This window comes from Phyllostomus discolor, chromosome 6 (genome assembly GCF_004126475.2).
Source record: "Phyllostomus discolor isolate MPI-MPIP mPhyDis1 chromosome 6, mPhyDis1.pri.v3, whole genome shotgun sequence".
NCBI classification, from domain to species: domain Eukaryota; kingdom Metazoa; phylum Chordata; class Mammalia; order Chiroptera; family Phyllostomidae; genus Phyllostomus; species Phyllostomus discolor.
In genome coordinates, this window is record NC_040908.2 from 12,484,633 (window position 1) to 12,507,223 (window position 22,591).

General features: G+C 39.0%; 1 protein-coding gene across 5 annotated transcripts in view; it reads right to left on the bottom strand.

Moving 5' to 3' along the window:
- Window positions 1-22,591, bottom strand: part of ITSN2 (intersectin 2) — a 115,495-nt gene that overhangs the window by 84,198 nt on the left and 8,706 nt on the right. For all 5 annotated transcript variants that reach the window (XM_036027720.1, XM_028514540.2, XM_036027722.1 and 2 more), the window contains one exon: window positions 6,547-6,610. In XM_036027720.1, the coding sequence (XP_035883613.1) occupies window positions 6,547-6,577 (31 nt within the window). In that variant the 5' untranslated portion in view covers window positions 6,578-6,610. Of the gene's footprint in view, window positions 1-6,546; window positions 6,611-22,591 lie in introns of those variants that run through there.

A 22,591-nucleotide genomic window follows, 5' to 3' on the forward strand; every position in this document is an offset into this window, starting at 1 on the left:
TTGTGATTCCTGTTTGAGTGAGAATGTGTATGGGGAGAGGTGGGAGGTTTGGGAGGTCTCATTGCATAGGGCATTGCCCCCTTTGGCTCTTGGCAGACTAACATTGCATCTTTGACCCTTCTCTCAGGCTACTGGTGTGCCTCAAATAGTTGACACTTTTTCAGGTTACCAATCAGTCAACGATGACTACATTATTGTGGCCCTTAAAACTAACCTGTACTTTGTTTTCAGCTTTCTGAACTGTTTGCACTAAGGCAGTGATTGTATCATTTATCACAAAAGCTACTCTACAACGCACTGATGTCTGACTCTACTCCCATCATCTCCTCCTGGTCCACACATCTTAAAAAATAAGACAGTTCGGCCACTGAATGTGCTATCCGCGGAAGGGGAAAGCCATTGCCTCTCAGGGGTTTCCAGGCTAATGAAGACTAGAAGGGTGGTGGTGGTGGGACAATAGGGGACATACAGGCCTGTCATGAAAATTCAGGATTCTACCTTAACCATTCTTAGACATGACACATCTTTCTTTCTCCTAATAACAAGCACAGGGAGGCCTGGTTGGATCATCCTCCAGCTTCAGGCAGCTCAGCTAAAATGGGACCTAGATGATTCAAAGTTAACTCTGCTTTGATGTACAAAACTATCCTTGACCCTCTTGCGTCTAACCCTTATGTGTCACAGTGAGGTTCCAGCCAAATAGGACACCTAGATGTTGTGGTGGCAGAGGGCGACACCCAGGCATCTGAGGAGGAAGCACCTTAGACATGAAGAGGTATGAGTGGAAGGGGCCTTAAGGACCTGTACTCTTTCAGAATTGGCCCTGGGGCCTTCTTCCCCAAGGAAAGTGTCCCGGTGCACTTCTCCTAAACTGGTGGTAGCACCTTCAGTTCAACTGGCTACTGCACCTGCCATCCTTACCAGATGGCTTTGACTTCCCTTTGATCCTGATCCACACTCAGTCTTAGGCAGGCCCTGTGCGCCTGGGCCCCAGGGTGTGGATTTCTCTGCATTCCTGCCCCTCCATCCTGTGGCACCTGAACTCCTCTTTGTGTCTCCTCCTCCTTGGTCTTGGGAAGGCCCATCCCCCAGCAGCTTCTCCCCCAAGGAGCAGCAGGAGCAGCAGGAGCAGCACCTCTGTGTGGTACCAGTATAGAATCTTAGGCCCAAGAAGGTCTCTTCCCCTCCTCAGTGGTAGAGAGCTTTTTCTTCTCCCCGTACCCCAGTAGCAATGTCTCAGCCTGTGTCCTTGGGATCTTTGCTAATGCCCTCCCAGTGACCCCCAGTAGCTTAAGACTTGTGCTTAATAGAAGAGAAGGATGCAGAAGAACACATGGCATTTTGTGCCTATCCCCCTACGGCTGCCTGCAACACTGAGGTGGGGGCCTGTTCTGGTCTCTCTCACAGTCCCAAGTCCTTCAGGCAAGAAACCCAGTGGATGCCTCGAGGAAACAGTCTGAGGTTAGTATAAACTCCCCTCATGTCTGTGGCCCCCAGTAACTCCAGACTGACATGCTAGTTCTTACCTGTTTGGTTTTCATTAGGATTTTAACTGATTTCTGTAACATCATTTTACACATTTTACATTCTGTAAACCTGCCCCCCCTCATTTTATTTAGAGCTCTGTTTGCATCCACAAAGTCTGAGATTGAATTCTCTGGAAAACTGTTCCAACTGCACTGGTGGCGTAAGGAAATCCTTTGCTTTGCCGTCTGTCCCCCGGTCCACTCTGAACTCCGGCCTCCTTTACTCTAGAGCTCTACTGAAAGCGTCGGTCCAGACACGCACCTCCTATGCCTACACTGAACCCAATTTACTCTGCTCCCTAAGTGCTGGAAACTCTCTAAAGTTTCTGGTACACTGACAGTGCCTTTTCTATTTCCTAAAGCTACCTCAGATTCAAGACAAAAGGTTTTCTCTGGTAACTTAAATGGGATCCAGAAAAAAAGAAAATAAGAATTTAAATCACTACCTTGAAACAAGACTTGGTGTTGTCATGAGTGAACACAACAATAGGAACGACAAAGCAGCTCCAGAAAAAAAGGTGGTCCAGAGAATTAGGGGTCTAGAAATATTTTTCTATGAGGCAGTTAAAAAGTACTGAAGTATTAAGCCAGAGGAATCAAAGATTAAAGAAGACTTGGTAGCAACTCTAAGTATTTTTTAAGGTATGTAGAATATGGTTACTTGCTATCCTTACAGAAATTAGGAACAAGACAACCATGTCAGAAAGTTAGGGCTGTATTGAAGAGGAGTCAACTGCCTTGAAGGTAATTCTTCTCGTTAGCAGAGGTGTTAACACAGCATGGCTTAAGCCTGAGCATTTCTGAGGTTCTCTCAAACCATGAAAAACAAGCAAACAATGATTTTAACAATCCTTTCCATTTGCTCTAAAAATGAGACCAGTCTCTTAACTTCCCACCATCTCCAAATGCACCTTTGCCCTCTTCCTTTGACAGTTAACAGCACACCAAAGCATAAAGAAATAAAGAAATAGAGTGGAGGTTCTGCTCCAGCCTGTACACTACCAGTTTGGTGACTTAGGCAAGTGTTGAGCCCTTTTCATCCTTTAGTCCTTATCTAGTAAGAATAGTGTATGTAGTCCCAGGCAATGCTTGACTAGCCAATGTCCTACACCAGAGGTGTTCAACCCCCCACTGCATCACCTGGCGATCTTTAGGGGGAAAAAGCTACTCCAGCAGACCAATTAAATCAGAATTTCTGGGAATGAGGCACAAACTTCCTAATTTTTAAAAAGCTCTCCAGGTGATGTTTTTTGTGTCCAGGCAGGATTGAAAACCACAGTCCTATATAGGCCAGGGCTGCACACTGCCCCCTCTTCTCTCTGTTCCTCTGCAGAATATTCTGCTCCATCTCTACCCCCCCCCCCCCCAGCTAACTCTGGACAGCTAGCCAACAGTGCTGTCCAAACGCAACACCTGGTGGCTGTCAAAATGAATCATATGGTCCAGTACCTGGGAAATTCTTTCTCCTAAGGATGATACATATATCCCTCAACTCTACCCTGTAAAAATGAGTTAATCTCAACTAACTCACTTTTTCTCAAATAGAAACAGACTTTTTTATCCCCCTTTACCACACTGCTCTTTCAACTCTTGACTGGCTATCTCGGGTAAACAACCTTCCCTCTCTATCACTGCTTTTTAAAGCCTAACATTAGCAGGGCAATAGTAGTACTTTGTAGAAGCAGCAACTACTTACTATCCACTGAGCATTACCGTATTTTGCCGTATATAATATGCACCCATGTTTTTCGCCCAAACTTTCAGAAAAAATTCTTGTTTTAATTTTTAATTCAATTATTTATTTGTATTTAGATACTTTTTTGCATTATAAAGGAATTTTAGCATTTATTTTTTAATATATTATGGTACAAGAAACTTTATGTAACAAATTATAAAACACAAGAACAGATACAAGGTATTTGGGGTACTGCCCATGTATAATGCACATCCTTATTTTTCCCTAAAAAATCTGGGCAAAAAAGTACGTATTATACATGAGAAAATACAGTACTTTAGGCCAGCACTCATGCTACATATATTAATATTACCACATTTTATTTTCACAACTCCCATGGACTAGGTTTTACATGTATTACAGATGGAAAAACTGAAGTGTAGGGTGGTTTAACAACTTGCCTAATACCACGCAGCTAGAATTTTCTTGTACTTTAGAATATAACTTCAATATTCATGCTGTTAATTACTACCTTGCATTACCTCCCTGATTACTTTGGTATTACTTTTGTCATTTGAAAATAAGTAACAAAATGTAAAGGAGATGCATCTAAACTGACATTTAAATATAAAAATAGGTCTCTTTTACATGTCAAAGCAACCAAATTTTCCTTTGGAATAACGCACCTTTAAAAAATTCTAAACACTGATTATATATCAAATAGGTGAAAAAATGATAACTATGACACTACCTCTAACATAAATTTATTTAATATTTAACATGGGAAAAACAACACAAAACAAAAACCTAGGATAAAAGGAATGCGGGAAATAATATATCCCTGTCCCAGACAAATAAATCCTTCCAAATCCCATAAACATAACATCCTCTCACATCCCGTGACTTGTGTTCCCTTTACTTGCCTTGGCATCCCATCACCCCCTCTTCTCTTTCAAATTTATCTTTCTGAGGTCCAGGGCAGATGTCACTTCCTCTAGGAGGTCACTAACACCTGCAGGTCAAATTAATTGCTTCCTCCTCCAGATTCTCAAGAGGCTACTCCGCGCTTCCACAGAGCACTTAGAAAGGTGCTGCAATTGTTCTGTGCCCATCTGTTCTGCGAGACTAGAGCCCTTGGGGAACAGGACTTTCCATCCCCAGAACCAGCAGAGCTCGAAGCACAGAGCAAACACTTAAAAGTGACCGAAGAATCAACACTTGAATGAATAAAAGAGGGGGTAGAAAACAAGACGAGAAGCAGGACCAGGACTTGGGGGAACACAAAAGGCACTCCTGAAGCTGTCCGTGGTCTACCCTGCACAGGCGGCCACACCAGCCCTCAGAGGAGGCCTTCAGAGCGCTATAGATTCAACATGGCTAATGACCACCCACACCTCACTGCTGACCTTCTCAAGCTGACTCCTCTTCTGTCAGTGAGAAACCAAGTATGTTTAGGTGTCTAAGCTCAGATATATTTGCTGCCTACCTTACATAAAAATCTCCCTTACAAAGTTGTTTCCAGGAATGCATATCATAGAAATGTAGGCGCCCACTATAATTTGAAATACTAAGATAGATTTAACAAATACTTAGAAGGAGACTTGACTTGAGGTGGTGAACACACAATAAACACATGATGTACGATAAAACTGTACACCTGTAACACATAATTTTATTAACCAATATTTTACTCCATAAATATATATGTTTATTGGCCCTAAATGACTGTATTTTAAAAAACTCTGTAAACGTCCTCTCGTAAAGACAAGTTTTAAGATTAGATTTAAAAAGAAACACAGGTACTAAAGAACTAAGAACCTAAAATAGTTAAACCTACACTTTCTAAATAAATACTACATTCATAGGACAAAACCTATTTCATTTATCAGTTTATTATAAAATAAATCAATGAATCTGTCACGATTCCTGTGACTAGGACGGCAAGCAGTGTGGCTGCAGACTGGTGTGCTACTGTACGACTCCGGAGAGATCATGATGATCCAACGTGACGACAACGACAAAGGATGACAAAGATGGAAGCGGCTCACCTTTCTGGAGCCCTGACAATCCTTCAGGTACTTTATATGCAGTAACTCGCTGACTCCCACCATCACTTTATAAATCAGGCACTACCAGTGTCCTCACTTTACAGGTGAGGAAACAAGAACCCATGCTGGCTCCTGTGTCTGCACTGTCCAATACAGGAGCCGCTGGCCGCGTGTGGCTCTGAGCACTTGAAATAAGCCAGTCAGAAAAAGACAAACACCATATGATCTCACTTCTATGTGGACTCTAATGAGCAAAATAAACTGACGAACAAAATAGAAACAGAAGCATGGACACATGGAACAGACTGAGAGCTGTCAGAGGGGAGGAGAGTATAGGAGGGGGCTGGGTGAAAGGGGGTGAAGGGATTAGCCAAAGGTCATATATGCATAACCCACAGACTTGGACAGCAGTGTGGTGATGAGGGGCCACCCAGCCCCTCCCTCCCTGCTGCTTGAGAAAACAGAACTGCTTTCTCAAGGTGGTAGAATCATTGGTGATTCTTCCCTCTTTTTTTCTAATGTTTTTTAATATTTTCAATTTTAATGTTAAAGAATTATCAACTGGACTCACTAGTTCCTTATATTTATAATTAGCTAATAAAATTTACCTCAAAATTAACAACTCAGCATCCTAGATTTCTTTAGTGATTAAAAACATATTACGTGTTCTCAATTAATTCTAAATGGCATACATAGTAACTTAATACTTATTAAGGTGGTTAATTTGTATTTGAGAAATGAATTAAAACTAGAATCAGGAAAAAAGCTCTAAAACATTTTATTATTGAAATTAGTTTCTTTTAAAATTATTCCTATTAAACAATTGTGTGTATTGACATACATAATCCTACGTAAAAGAAAAACAAACTAATTTTTTATACATACTACTAAATGAATCTTCATTGGCTCAATGAGTTTACAATCACCCCATGCTAATAAAACACTTTCAATATTTTCACCTCATAGCAGTCTGCTTTTTGTCCTCCAGTTTTATATATCAAACGCAACGTGGCTTTAAGTTATTCTTAACTCTCAAAGGCAAGCACACATTTCAGATGATACTGCAGAACACGCCAATACTGACTTGCAGGATTCACTGCATAATATTCTAACAGAAGCTATAAGCAATGTTTTAAAATAAATTGCCCAAATATTTTCAACAAGAATACTTTAAGTTTTACACTTAGAAGCTGAGAGAAAAGTATCACAAAAGTATATTTTATAACCTCTACAACCCCTCACCCGCCCAAAAAATCCCATAACCTCGTTATCTTCCCACAAGCACAAAACTGCTTACCATTCATAGCTGTGGGGAACTGAGCCATCATGGTCCTGAATTTTCCTTGCTAGCTCTCAGCCATCTGCAACATAAAAACATTGTGCCATTAATAATACAACAAGGGCAGATCACAGCTTAGTGCACCCGCCAAGTTGTGGAAATGTCTGTCCCTTCAGCTCACACTTGCAATGGAAAACAATGCAGAGCTTCTGCTGCTGCTGCTGAACAGGCAGAATTTACATTTGAGGAAGGGTAGGAGATTTTGCTGGGTAATGGTTCTGCCTTTAAAATGAACCATTTAAAAGAAAAGCAGTGACATTTAATAGCAAATACTGAATAAGGAAACCCTTGGCATGAACTAATTTTGTAGAAATTAATTTGGGAAAGAGGAAAGTTAGTACAACTAGGCAATGATTTATTTCAGAGAAATCAACTCTATAAGTTAAATGTAAATAACAGTTAAATCTTCAATACTCTTCTTTAAAAAAAATCCCCCAAACAAGAAAAACATCCAAAATAAATGCAGCATAACTGTTTAATCAAGTTTCACAGGTTTATAAACATGGTCTAGAAGTAATTATTTAATATATATGTTTTATTTAAACATAATTCAATGTGCTGGGCAAGTGCTCTATACTTGAAGAGAAGGAAATTTGGAAATTTAATAGCTCTGGGTTCAAATCCCAACTATGCTTGTTTCCTAGTTGTAACCATGAAAGAGTTACTTAATCTTTTTTGAGTCTCATTGTCATCTGTAAAAATACTTTGCAAGAGTATTTTTTAAAGTATTGAACATAATCCAGTACAATGTCTGACATATAGCAGGGTTTTGATAAATGGCTTTCTGGGTGTCCAGGAAGGAAGAGCACAATGTAATTCTGAACCCTAATTCATTAATTTACTAAGAGTAAATTCAAAATGTTTTCCTTGAAACTGGAGGGTATGATAAGCTAGGGAGTGTGAAGACCTAGCAAATTTACAGTAATGTACTTAGTAATTAAAACCACGGATTATAACATGGTAGGAAAATACTACTATACTAAGAGACTACTCAGTAGCTCATCCATTTACCCAATTCATTTAAATATTAATATTTTTAGAAGCCTAGTGAAAAATGTTTCCACCAGCTATTTGATCAAAGGAGACATAGCGAGTTGCACATCGTGGTGGATGGTGTTACCAGAGCAGGTGGCTGATTAGCTGCCAAGAAGTGTTTGCAGGGCACCACATCTTTGTGAATGCAGTGTGCTCAAGAAGAAACATGACCATACCAGTATAACTACCAAAAGTGAGTCACACAAACCAGCAAAAAAAAAACCGGTATATAAATCCAAAATGTGTTAACCTACAACGAGAAATTTAACCTGAGAGAACAAACAGCAGCTTTTCTTCCTATAAAGCCAACTACTATCTACTAAATTGAGCAAAGGGACTTAATTGTGACTAGAAAATTTAAAGGTAAGCTTTAACTTTTTCTGATAAACCTACTTTTTCTGATAAAAAGGAGGTTTATCAGAAAGTTTAAATCTGATACATTTATCTACACAACAGGGATAAGCAAGAACTGGGCATTAGGGATGAACAAACCTCCAACAATGCTTTGGTACTCCCAATTTTTTTATGACTCCCAGATTTTCTGTATGTTACCACTATGTATCATCCTCCTCTCAAAGTATACGTTCTTGCTCTGGCTGGTGTGGGTCAGTGGATTGAGTGCCAGCCTGCAAATGGAAAGGTTGCCAGTTCTATTCCCCAACAAGGCATGTGGCTCGGTTGCGGGCCAGGTCCCCAACTAGGGATGTGTGAGAAGCAACTGACTGATGTATCTCTCACACATTGATGTTCCACTTTTTTCTCTCTCTCCCTTCCTTTCTTTTTAAAAATAAATAAATAACATCTTAGGAACAAAACACAGTTTTTAAAAAAATGCACATTCATTCTTTAGATGTTAGTAACCTTTACTGCAATGGAACTTTAAATCTGTTTCCACACTTTGACTTCATACTCCGTCACTATGCTCTTCTGAAGTAGGAGGAAATTTCACCTATGTGCAAGATGGTTTTCTTCCTTTTTTTTCCTCAAAGGTAATATAAACCATGGTAGGATGGTCAGGAACTCCTTGAGGAGGTATTGTGTTGAGATTTAAAGGGTAAGAATGAGCTATAATTGTAATGTTAAGAATCTCGGACTTGAACCTGTGGTTGACAAGAAGTCAGGTTTCACTGAAGAAGCATTGTGAAGAAAGGGGCAGGCCTAAAGCAGGGTGATCAGTTAGGGGAGAGCTGAGAACAGTACCTGGCCCCTATTCTGGAACAGCGGCAGCAGAAACAGAGAAGATGGACTGAACTGGAGAAACAATGAATGGCTTAAAACAGGTAGAACTCAGGGACTGTTTAGATCCAGACATTGTGGAGTAAAAGGAACCAGAGATGACTCCCAGAATTGTAGTTTGTGAGACTGGGTGAACTGTGACTTGCCAACTTAAAAAAATACAAAGGACAGTGAACACTGAAGGAAGCCTTATAAATCAAGTTATGACTACAACTTCCTCAAGTATAGAAATTTTACAAACAAGCATAACACTTTTACTTCCCCAATTTTAAATTATCGTAAGTAACATTAAACGAAAATAAGCTATATGCCTGCAAAGAAACTATTTACTTACAAAGATGCAGTAGTAAGGGCTCCTATTTTATTAGGTCTCTGTAACAGAGAGATAATTTTAAAATGTGGGAGAAAATCCTCCAAGCATTATCTGCATAAAAGTGTGTAAAATACCAAAGATCCCTTGGAGAAAAAGCACGGACTTATGAAAGACAAATAAGAAACAGGATCCTACCCTGGCCAGTGTGGCTCAGTTGGCTGGAGAGTTGTCCGGTACACTGAAATGTTGCAGGCTGGGTCCCCAGTGTTCCCTTTCTCCCTCTCTCTCTTTTCCTCCTCCCTGCCCTCTCCTTCTCCTGCCCTCCCTGCCTCCCTATACTTTTCCACTCCCTCTAAAAAGCAATTAAAAAATGTCCTCAGGTGAAGATTTAAAAAAGAAGAGGAAGAAACAGGATCCCACAGTCACAAAGTCTTAGATATCTACCTAGGACCTCTGGCTAGTCATCATGTATTCTGTAAACAACAGAATGCTACATAATAGATGCTTAATAATCACAGGTATGATCCTGAAATAAAACCAAAGAATGAATCAAATAAAATAATGAGCAGAGAAGGCAAATTCCTTCAGTGAAGCTAGGGTACTAGTATTACAGAACCTTATTCACCTGGTACATGGGATTCAGTCACCCATGTACCATAACATGCAGGCACCCTATTATAACAGGAACACATGGAGGAATGGGTATAACACCTGGCCATGGTAACAATTTGTTGGAACCAATAAGCTTTTAAAGCATACAATTTCATACCTGTTATGGTATGAAACGTGTTATGTTTTCATCAACTCTCTGACCTGCTGAAAAACACCTCATGTTTAACAATTCTGCTGATCTACTTGCAGAGAAATAACAACAATTGAAATTATGAAAAATGCAACAAGTACATTTCACTTTTTGAAAAAGTAAAACTGTTTTACTTTATGTAATCATAACAATTACCATTTACTAAGTCCTTACTTACTATGTGTCATGCTCAATAGTCATTAGAAGTCCCTTAATTTTTGAGGTTTTTAAAAATTTTTTATGTATATTTTATTGATTATGCCATTACAATTGTCCCCATTTTTCCCTCTCCTTTTATCCCCCTTCTTCCTGCACCACCCCTACCCACAGGCCTCCCCCCACACCCCAGTTCATATCCTTGGGTTGTACATGTAAGTCCTTTAGCTCCTCCGTTTCCTATACTATTCTTAATCTTCCCCTGTCTATTTTATGCCTACCAATTATGCTCCTCATTCTCTGTACGTTTCCCCCCAATTCCCTTCTCCCCTCCCCACTGATAACCAATCTCCATTTCTGTGATTCTGTTCCTGTTCTAGTTGCTTGCTTAGTTTTTGTTTTTTAGGTTCAGTTGTTGATAATTGTGAGTTTGTCATCATTTCACTGTTCATCATTTTTGATCTTCTGTTTTTTCTTAGGTAAGTCCCTTTAACATTTCATATAATAATGGCTTGGTGATGATGGATTCCTTTAACTTTTCTTTATCTGGGAAGCACTTTATCTGCCCTTCCTTTCTAAATGATAGCTTTGCTGGATAGAATAATCTTGGATGTAGGTCCTTGCCTTTCATGAATACTTCTTTCCAGCTCCTTCTTGCCTACAAGGTTTCTTTTGAGAAATCACCTGACAGTCTTATGGGCACGCCTTTGTAGGTAACTGTCTCCTTTTCTCTTGCTGCTTTTAAGATTCTCTCCTTATCTTTAATCTTGGTTAACTTAATTATGATGTGCCTTGGTGTGGTCCAACTTCTTTGGGACTCTCAGAGCTTCCTGGACTTCCTGGAAGTCTATTTTCTTTGCCAGATTAGGGAAGTTCTCCATTATTTTTTCAAATAAGTTTTCAACTTCTTGTTCTTCCTCTTCTCCTTCTGGCACCCCTATGATTCGGATGTTGGAGCATTTGAAGTTGTCGCAGAGGTTCCTAAGCCTCTCCTCATTTTTCTGAGTTCCTGTTTCTTCATCCTGTTCCAGTTGGATGTTTACTTCTTTCTTTTGTTCCAAATTGTTAATTTGAGTCCTGGTATCCTTCCTTTCACTGTTGGTTCCCTATATATTTTCCTTTATTTCACTTTGTGTATCCCAACAAGGCAAATGATGCAGGACTCATTTCACAGCTGAAGAACTGAAAGGTTAAATTACTTGCATGACTCCAGTAAGTGATGAAGCCAGCATGCAATCCCAAATCTGTCTAATTCTAAAGCCACAGGCTTTATCTGCCTCTTCCTCACTTAAATGGGGATAATAATTAATGATGAGTGGGTCACAGGTTCCTGCAAGCAGCAGGTCAACCTAATGTTGGTACATTCGTAGGCGTAAAGAAAAACAAGCCTTTGAGTCTACATCAATCACACACATAAAATAGGAAGTGCTAATTATTTCTTACCACTAGGTATAACTTTTGGGGAGGAAAAGGGTGTCTCCTGAGTTACATGCCTGATGCCTGTTTTATGCATGCGTGATTGAAGTCAGTATCTAACAAATACCTCTCTACTCCTTGGAGGGGGTAACATGCAAAGATGGGAAATCTCAGCAGCTTGCAGTTATCATATAATTTAATCACTGTGTTAATTACCTATGGTTTTATAATATTTATGTGAAGATTTTCCTGCGCATTGTAAATTAATGGAGAACTGGCATTGTTGCCTTTTAGAAACCAAGATGATATGTATGGTAGAAAGCAAGCATGAAGCAAAGAAGATTGCTTTGATTTAATGTAAATCAAATGCAATTTGGAGAATTGGGGAAATATAATCACACTAAGGCAGAGAAAAGCAGAAATGCTTTAACAGGAGTAGGAAACTTGTCCTCTTCAAAAGGTCAGTAAGACCCAGAAAAAGAAAAAATACAGCTATTATAGGTAAACAGTAGCTTAATTAAGGCTGGATTTTTTTTGTTTGTATTGAAGCACAAAATTAGAGATGAACTACAGTAAATATTTAATCAAAAGCTCTCAATTTTTAAGATGTAAAAACGAAGAAATTTGTGTGAGCTCACATAGTCATAGCAAAACTGGTCCTAGAAACCTCATCTCTTACATCCAGTGCCCTGTTTTTTAAAGTTCCCCAACTTCCCTGGATCATATAACTTGAGACGTTTACTAATTCTACAGATTTTGAGGCTTATCACTAGAAGATTGTGACTCAGAAGATCATTATGTGCATTAGGGCATGAGCCTCCTTAAATGTTCTCCCTGCTTTGAGACCTGTGAAACACTAATACAAACACAGTCACTGTACAATGGAGCCAGAGCTGCCATCCCGGAGGAACCGCCTTGCAGGAATATGCCCCACACCTACGGAAAATGAAAACAGGGCACAATAACCTTCGGACAGAGAGAGCCTCGAGCAACCCTGTGCCCCAAAGAACTGTTTGCAAATATAGCCAATAATATTATAATGACTATGTATGGTGTCAGACGGGTATAAATTTATTGGGATGATCACTTCGTAAGTTATCTAAATGTTTAATCACTATCTTATAGACCTGAAACTAATATAATATTGTATGTCAACAGTAATTGGAAAAATTAAAAAAAAGATAAGAAAGCAGATATTCTGACTACCAGATTGATGACTAAGGGCCTGAAAATTAAAAACATTGTTTGGAATTAGCATCAGTATGCTAGCTTATCTATACCAACAGAAATACCTTCCTTCTATTGATGTAATCGTCCCCTATGCTTCCTCATAAATACCTTCTGCCTTTGTCTCCTAACCCAAATATTATCTGGGCTCCTACCTGCACCAGTGCTTCCTGAACAAGCTATTCTTTGACCTCAAATAAATACTCAAATAATGTTTCCACTTTCATTTTGGCCTTTTATTTTTTGGTTAACAGACCCTTCCATAGAGCTATTAGTTTTTTCTTCCAAAGCACCCACTAATATCCCTCTTCTGCTTAAATTCCTCAACTGATTACAAGTCACAGCCCAAGCTTCTTAGTATGAAACACGGCACCCTTCAGAACCTCACCCCAATCTACCACATTCACATCCAGACCCTTCCCTGGGTTCAGCTGTCTTAAGTACACCAACCTTTGAAACAGTGATGCTCTTTCACTCCCCTGTTCCCCACATCACCGCTTTCTTATCATTCTTCAACTCCCAATTCAAATGTCACCTCTCCTGTGAAAGGCAACCTGGGAGGCAACCTACCCTCCCAGCTAGTTAGTTACTGTCTCCAGCTATGTCCGCACACATATTCATCCCATAATAACTTCCTTTACCATAGTTCACTTCGATTTTGCATTTCACGTATCTGCCTCTTTACTTGTACTGGGCAGAAACCATTTTTATTTACCCCTGTACGCCTAGTGCTTAAACCAGATCTATCGGAGAAAATGCTCAACAAATATTTGCAGAACAAATGAATTCGGTAAATGGATGATATAGTTGGGATGTTACAAAAGAAAACAACCCAGTAAACAAAGCAAGGGAAACATGGAGAGAGGCAATGTTGAATTGAATATATAAAAAAGAAACTGGTTGTCTGTTGATTTATTGATAGTAGCCATTCTGACAGGTGTGAGGTGTTATCTCACTGTGGTTTTCATTTGACAGCATGGATGGAGCTGGCATATATTATGCTAAGTGAAATACTGTAAGCAAAGTCAGGGAAAGACAAATACCACATGATCTCACTTATATGTGGAATCTAATGAACACAATAAAGTAACAAACAAAGTATCAACAGAAATAGAAGCACAGATACATGGAACAGACAGCTGCCCGAGGGGAGGGTGGGTAATGGATGTAAAATGGTGAAGGGATTAACCAAAGAACATACATGCGTGACCCGTGGACACAGACAATGATCAGGGGATTAACTGAGGGAGAGAAGAAAGTGGGGCTGTGCGGAGGTGGGAAAAGGGACAAAAGGCGGGAATAGCTGCAATACCATAAACAATTGAAAGAAAAACCCAGAATTGTAAGAAAGCAAAGCAGGCTCCAAACTTCTTCCTTGAAACTCTGAAGGCATGAGTGCCATGGATTTTAGACCAAATTGTCCTTTGCAACATGGCCCTTCTGTAATTTGTTTTTCTTCTCCTCTGTAGTATACTTTTAGAGATAAAGGTTTATTTCCCACTGAATTCTGCAAGTTTTATACTGGCAGGGGAAGGACTGGATTTTTTGATTACACTTCTAATCATGTTGGTTAAATGTTGATTAAGTTTAAATAAACTTGACTGAAGGCCTGACATTCAAAAGCAAGATAATCAAGTTCCTAAGGGCATGCCTTTTAAAACTGTCCCCAGTCCCTCCTCCACTCTACATGCTACATTCACAGATCGACTCTCCAAACTTGATTAGTTGGGAAAATGTTCCTTCCTCATCTGATTCCCAAAAAGACCAAGGTCAGTTCTATGAGAGAATGATTGGAGCAAAACTGCGTACTTCTTTATAGTTTCTACACTAAGATCAAATTCACAGAATACACCCCTTTATCTGTTTCCCATCTATTCTTTCTTTCATTCACCTACTTATTCATCATACATGAACTGTGATTATAAGTACCTGAAGAATGCTATGAGAACCCAGAAGACAGAACACTACTGGCAGATAAACCAAAGTACAACACCTATCACAAAGGAGGTAATACCTGTGTGAGATTTGTCTAAAATGATGTTAGTGGCAAAATTAGTGGATTCTATGTGTCCTTGGAGTGAAAGACATTGTATAGGTGTGTGGGTAGGCACTGTCACAAAAAAAAGGAAAAGCACCTGAACCTCAGGGAAAAAGAAATGTACGACAGCCAGTATAACAGCAGAGCCTTTCCCATTCAAAGACAGTGGGGTTGAGAGTTATGTGATTTCAAAGAACTCACTTAATCTTAAGTGTTAAAAGAGAACTTAACACTCCTTGGAGTTCTAGAAATTCTAAGGAGATAAAGAGTAGAGGAGTACAGAGGAGGAATGTAGGTTTGGGAGGGGATAGCAACTTTAATGAAAGTAGCTCTGTTTTGTGTTTTACATATTGAGGCTTCTTTATAATAATTTCACTAATGACAACAAAGAGTTAAACAACATACTGAATTCCATCTCTATGTTAGAAACAATTAAAGGGAAACCAAAGTAATGAAGTAACTTGCCGAGATCACACAATTTAAGAAACAAAAAATGCCATACTATTGATTCTGAACTTCACTGTATAAATCACAGAGAGCCAGTATTCAAAGCACAGTATGTGTTTTGCAGCTGGAGATCCAGATTTGTTAGTCACTGGATATTGGGAATAGCTGTCGTCATGTTAAAGAACAACAGTATCCAGGAAAAGCATATGTAAGAAACAAAAGAAGAATCTGGTCTGTGAAAGGCAGAAGAGAATCCTGACAGACAGTGTAGGAAATGAATTGGGTTTCAGTGTTGTGAGACAGGGACATCAGTTATGAAATAACTGGCATAATTCAGGTGGTGAGAATTTGAACTTCGGCAATAAAGAATACAGGCATTTCAGAGTTAAAATGGACACGGTTTTCTGATCAGCTAAATGCAGAAGATAAAAGAAGAGCATCTCGGTTTCTATCTTGGGTGACTGTAGTAGAAAGGTCTAAGACAGAAGCTCTAAGAAAGCAGGGATTTGGATATTAGTTTTGGGAGAGTGAGCAACAAAATGTTCCTTTTTGAGCATACCTAATCGGATCTACTTACCCAAACAACCAAGTGGATACCTTCAAAAGATGGTATTAATTCCATTCAAGCTAGAGACCCAGACTTGGTAGTCATCAGGGATTGGGAATAGCTGTAATCCTGTCAGTGAATGACAGTATCCACGGAAAGCATGTGCAGGAAATACGAAGAGAACAACCAGAACAGAGGTTGAGGAAAAGGAGAGACATCAGGATCTAGAGGCAAGAGGTGTTTTAAGGAGATGGTGGTTATTTCGGCCAAATGTCACAGAAGTCAAGAGTAAGCATTAGTTTTTGCAGTCTGTTGTGAATACAGTTCCAGTACACTGACCTGGCAAGGTAAGTCTAACTGAAATAGATAAAGCAGTGAGGGGAAGGTGAAGTGGAGGTGATTGTAGAAGTATGTTGTTAAGGGAAGGGGAAGAAAGGGTGAGAGGAGAGAAGAGAGGCCTCAGGAAAGAGGCAATGTTAGAAGGCCATTTTTAGAAGAGGTAGAGATTTAATCTCCAAAAGGCAAAATGGAAGATTACCTAATGAAAATTAGGGTCCAGAGAAAGTCAAGTAGACAGCTCTAGAGCACAAAGGGACAGACATTTCTGGCTCTGGGAATACACAACAGGAAAGGCAGTAGGATGCATAAAGATATCCATAAGTTTGGAAGCAGAATAAAAAGGAGTTGAGAAAGTACACCTTTTCTTTGCAACCCTGCTTTCTCTCTTTTCATTGGGCCCAAACAACAGTCCAAAGGGCAGGGCTGAAAACAGACTCTTTTAACCCAAAAACCAGTATCACCCAGAGCCTTGCCCTTGTCAATTTTTTAGTCTATTATGAACAATATTAAGTAACAAGTCTATTTTACCAAAAACAGTAAACTGAAATTACCAATCTCCTCTTAAATACAGCCATGCTATATCCAATAAAAACTACAGAGGGCTCTGGCTGAGAACCGAAAGGTCACCGGTTTGACACCCAGTCAGGGCACATGCCTGGGTTGTGGGCCAGGTCCCCAGTTGGGGGCTTGTGAGAGGCAACCCACTGATGTTTCTCTGGCTCGTTGATGCTTCTCTCCCTCCCTTCCCCATTCTCTGAAAATAAATAAATAAAATATGTTTTAAAAAAACTACAGAGGAAAAGCACCCTCCTCCACATACTCCCCACCACGGAGGCCTAAACAGACTGACATCCAAACTGATGCCATGCCCCAGCAGGGTCTGCAGAGCTCCTGCCTGTGACTGGTAATTTTCAGTCTCAACCAACCAAAACACAATCAGAACAAGAGAGCAGAGGAAAGAAAATCAAACCAATAGCCAATAAATAGAAAAGCATTCGTCCATTTCTATTCTATCAGGCCAACTTAAAGTTGTTAAAAAAAAAAAAAAAAAACAACCACATTTCAATTACTGGAAGTAAAGCATACTTTCACTGCTACAAAAAACAATGCTTGTAAGCAGAACATCCCAATCATTTGAATAAGTTAATATAAAACAATAAATGTGGAATGAGAATTTTTAAAAGCCAACTCCAAGTTTTGACAGGGAGAAAAATTACAGGAAAGAACAGAGAGAGATTCTAACATGGAATTAGCCACACACACCGAAACTAACAAACTCTCTTCGCCAATCTGAATGTTTTAATTTCGAGAGGCTGTGGACTTCTTTAAAAAAAAAAAAAAAAACCTAGCAGACCTACAGTTTTGCTCTCTTTGGAAGAATACAAATGCACAAAATGTGGTATACCATTTCAAATGCTTCAGACCTCCAAAGTTAATTTGTGGACTTTCAGAGGACTCGTGTCTTCTATACTTAAGATCCTTAACTTTCATATACACAATTCCCATTTTCAAAAATGTGTAAGATACTGGTATGTGATCCATTCATTCTCAAACTAGTCTAACCACGGCCTGCCAAAGAGGGACCAGAGGGTCCCAAAGGTTGGTACCAAAGTGGGACCAACCTACCCCTACCTATTCCTATTTTCCAGTCGAAAAATAAACTCTATGATAAAGAATTATAGCAACGCAACACTAATTACACAAAAGCAAAATCATCAACAAAACTAAATTTAACATTAATTCCAACACTGCACTAATTCAAGAACAGCAGCAACTGGAACTGCATCAAACTCAAGACAAGGTCATCAACAGTACACTGAAAACAGTATCCATATGAGTGTGAGCATGCAGAGCAGGAATTTTTCAAATCTACCAAAGCACTGTATATCTAACAAATTTCTTAAAAGGAAACTAAATCAGAGCTTTCAGTAAGCTCTAGAAATTTTCTAACTTCAGGTTAGTACTTGCTAATAATGGAAACTAAATTTCAGTAACCCTTAATAACTCAGATTATCATTAAGTAGCTCATACTAATATTGGGTTGGCCAAAAAGCTCATTGGGTTTTTTACATATGATGGCTCTGGTAGTGGTTGGTTGTCTTTAACTTCATTCAAGACACTTTTGTTAGACTGTATTGTGACAGCTGACATATCAATGTGCATTTAAAAAATATATATCAAAATTGATGAATTTTTGTGTAGCCATTTCAATATTGAAGCTAGAACATGCAACACTTTTGGCATATTATGCTTAGTTATTTCAAGAAAGGGGCCCCGGCTGGTGTAGCTCAGTGGATTGAGTGCGGGCTGTGAACCAAAGTGTTGCAGGTTCAATTCCCAGTCAGGGCACATGCCTAGATTGCAGGCCATGGCTCCCAGCAACCGCACATTGATGTTTCACTCTCTCTCTTTCTCCCTCCCTTCCCTCTCTAAAAATAAATAAATCTAAAAAAAAAAAAAAAGAAAATCGCCCTGGCTGGCGTAGCTCAGTGGATTGAGCGTGGGCTGCGAACCAAAGCATCGCAGGTTCAATTCCCAGTCAGGGCACATGCCTGGGATGCAGGCCATGGTCCCCAGCAACCACACATTGATGTCTCTGTCTCTGTCTCTGTCTCTCTCTCTCTCTCTCTCTCTCTCTTTCTCCCGCCCTTCCCTCTCTAAACATAAATAAATAAAATCTTTAAAAAAAAAATCCCTTTATTAAAAAAAAAGGTAAAAACACAACTGAAATGCAAAAAAAAGATTTATGTAGTAATGGAGGAGGTGCTGTGGCTGATCAAATGAGATAGCGATCAAATAGAGACAATAATTGAGATCAATGTTATACCACACAGGAGCTGGCCAACATATTCAAATATCCAAATCAATGAAGTTATTGGTGAAAATGAAAAATGTGTCTTTTATTTTATGGAAAAAAACATGGACTTTTTGGCCAACCCAATACATAAAAATTGAAGACTATGGGAATGGAATAGCAATAGCCCCTAAGAATTGAGAAAATGACTTGCATTTTGGTTTTATTCATTGGGAAAAGTCTCCTGACCTAGCACATATCTTGAACCATATTGAGAACCAACAATCTAATCCAATAATTTTCAAAAATTTTCCTTTATGATTCTATGTAATAATCCACTAATAGCATAAAAGCTAACCTCCTTCACTGGACCCCTAATACACTGCTGTGGGAATGTAAATGAATAAACGGCTTCGGAAAACAATTTGGCAGTTCTTCAAAATGTTAAATGTTAAACAAAATGTTAACCATATAACTCAGCAATACCACCATTAGGTATGCAAAAACTTGCACATGAGTGCTCACGACAGTATTATTTATAATAGTAGAAAAAGTAGAAACCCAAATGTCCGTCAAATGGCTAAAGAAATGTGGTGCCTCCATACAATAGACTATTATTTGGCCTTAAAAAAGGAATGAAGCCCTGGCTGGCGTAGTTCAGAGGATTGAGTGCGGGCTGCAAACCAAAGCATCGCAGGTTCGATTCCCAGTCAGGGCACATGCCTGGGTTGTGGGCCAGGTCCCCAGAGGGAGCCACATGAGAGGCAACCACACATTGATGTTTCTCTCTCTCTTTCTCCCTCCCTTCCCCTCTAAAAATAAATAAATAAAAATAAAATCTAAAAAAAAAGGAATGCAATATTGATACATGCTACAACATGAATGCACACTAAAAACATCATGGTAAGTGAAAGAAGCCAGTGACACACAAAAATATACTCACATATTGCATGTTCCCATTTCTATGAAATGTCCAGAATGGGCAAATTAAGAGACAGAAAGGAGATTAGTAGTTACCTAGAATTAGGAGTGCTTGGGGAGAGAGTAGCTGCTAATGCGTGTGGGGGGCATTCTTTTTGAGATGATGAAAATGTTCTAAATTTAGATAATGGTAATGGTCATACAATTCTGTGAATACACTATCACAAAATTTTAAAATAGTAAACTTTAAAAGGGTGAATTTAATGTTACATGAATTGTATTTTGATACAGTTGTTATTTTAAAAATCTAATCCTTCACACGGCATACAAGATGTTTTAGGGTCTGCCCACTGCCTACTTTTACAGCGTTGGAATACCCTTCCTCCCCATCTTACCATTCCACCTGTGAACCTGTGGGATTACCTGCTTCTCGGTGACACTTCTACCTACAAAAGCTTCCTTTGCCACATTCCCATTTCAACATGTATTTATCTCCATTAAACTGCTTATCACCTAGTACTGTACATTTGTTTTCATGCCTGCCCACCTCTATTAGACTGTGGTCCTGTGAATGTCTCACTCTCATATACCTAAGGCCCAGCCAGACACTAAAATATCCTTTAACAAACACAAACCCTTTGACTCTGAGAGATCAGCATTCTTTCAATTGCACTGAGGACAAGCAGGCTGATAGACCGTGAACTCTGAAAACAGATCTGCCAACTAGAGTTTGAATCCCAGTGCGATTACTCCTTAGCCTTGTGAACTTCCACATGACTTAGCTTTAATTTCCTAACCTATAAATGTGGACAGCTGTACCTAAATGCCAGGCTGTTTTAAGGCTTAGATATCACGTTTGTAAAGCATTTGTACTTCGAAGATGTTCATATGATGGCTATCACAGCTAGTATTTCAACCTTCTTTTCAACTAAAACAGTTAACTTGATTTCACTGCAGTTGGGACAACAAACTATAGTTGTACACCTACTGCTAAAAAGAACGTATTTTTATTTAATCAATATTTGTGAAAAAGGTTACTATTATTTCTACCTAGAGGCTTGGGGCCCCAAATTCACACAGCATGTCAAGACTTAAAGGCTTTAAAGAAGATAACTCTTCTACCCAAACTTAGTTCTTCTAGTTCTGTAAATCTGCAGCTTCAGTTTAAGATGTTTAAATATAAATTGTAAGTTTGGACTTTTGTAAACATTAAGTTTAGCTTACAAAGAATCAACTAATAAACCAAGAGGGCAGTTAGTACTCCAATTATATTGAAGATTTAAATTAAACCAACTTTAGAAGAATCAGTCAACAGCTCTGAACAAGACAATTCACCCACACAGAAGGGGAAAAACACAAGAACAGCTTGTGAGTCAGCCCGCACTGTTGTAAGGGAAGGGTGGGGGGCACCGGCTATTTAGCCTACTCTCCTCCATCTCTCATCAAGACTAAGTAGTAAGCAAAATTATTTAACTTTAATAAGAAGTACAGAAGTAAAAAAAATTCATATGCAATCAAACCTTGGTTCTTGAACATCTTGCTTCTCAAACAATTTGGTTCTCAGAAAATAATGTCTCTGTTGTCTAACAAAAAAGACTTTGGGTCTCGATTCTCTACCTGACATCCCTTTGATACCTGTGTGGTCAGTCACACATTCTCTCAGGCAGCAAACAAAGGAGATTCAGTTTTCAAACAAATCACCTCTCTAACAGTTTTTTGGAATGAATTAAGTCAAGAACCAAGGTTCCACTGTAGATACTTCACCTTCAAGTAAAATATCCCTTTGAAACAAAGATAACTTTCTAAGTTCTGAAGCCATTCAAGAAAACACAAAGAAAAAAATAAACAGATTCAACTAAATGAATATTTTAAACTTCTGTTGAAAATAAAATTCAAAAGTAAACAAATGGGGGAAAAATCACAACAAATATGATGGTCAATATTTTTAATGTATGGAGAGGTATTAAAATAGATAATGAAAACACTAAGATCTCAAATAAATAAACATGTTCCCAAAGAAGAAATAAAACTGGTTAATAAATATTAATATCACTAATAATCAAGAAAATGCAAATGAAGTTTTATTTTGTTTCTCCTTATACACTAATTTTTTAAAAAACAAGCCTTGGCTGCAAAGGCGAGAGGAAGTAAGTGCTGCAGACATAGCTCAGGGGAGTGTACACTAGTACAGCTCTTCAGAAGGCAATGTAAAAATGTACAGAATCCTACCAATATCCATATGCTCTAAGTCACTAATTTTACTTCTGGGAATCTGTCACAGGGAAATAATAATAAATGTGGGAAATGCCTTATTTACATTCACCATAATTATTATAAAAAATGGAAATAATGAGTCCAACAATGGAAGAATGAACTGAGCCAAGTATTAATGCTGCCACTTAAATATATGATATGTGAATTATACTTCAATAAACCTTTTTAAAACAACAAGCTCAGCTAGACCATGTAATAACATGGAAACTGGTTCTTATCATTTAAAATGTATGATTTATATAAATATGTACTGCCCGGGCTGGAGAGGCTGACCACACTGAACCACACTCAGTCAAGTGCTGGCCTGAGAACCAAAGGGTCGCTGGTTTGATTCCCAGGCAGGGCACAGGCCTGGGTTGCCGGCCAGGTCCCGGAGGGGCACATGAGAGGCAACCACACACTGATGTTTCTCTCCCACTCTTTCGTCCACCTTTTCCCTCTAAGAAGAAAAATAAATA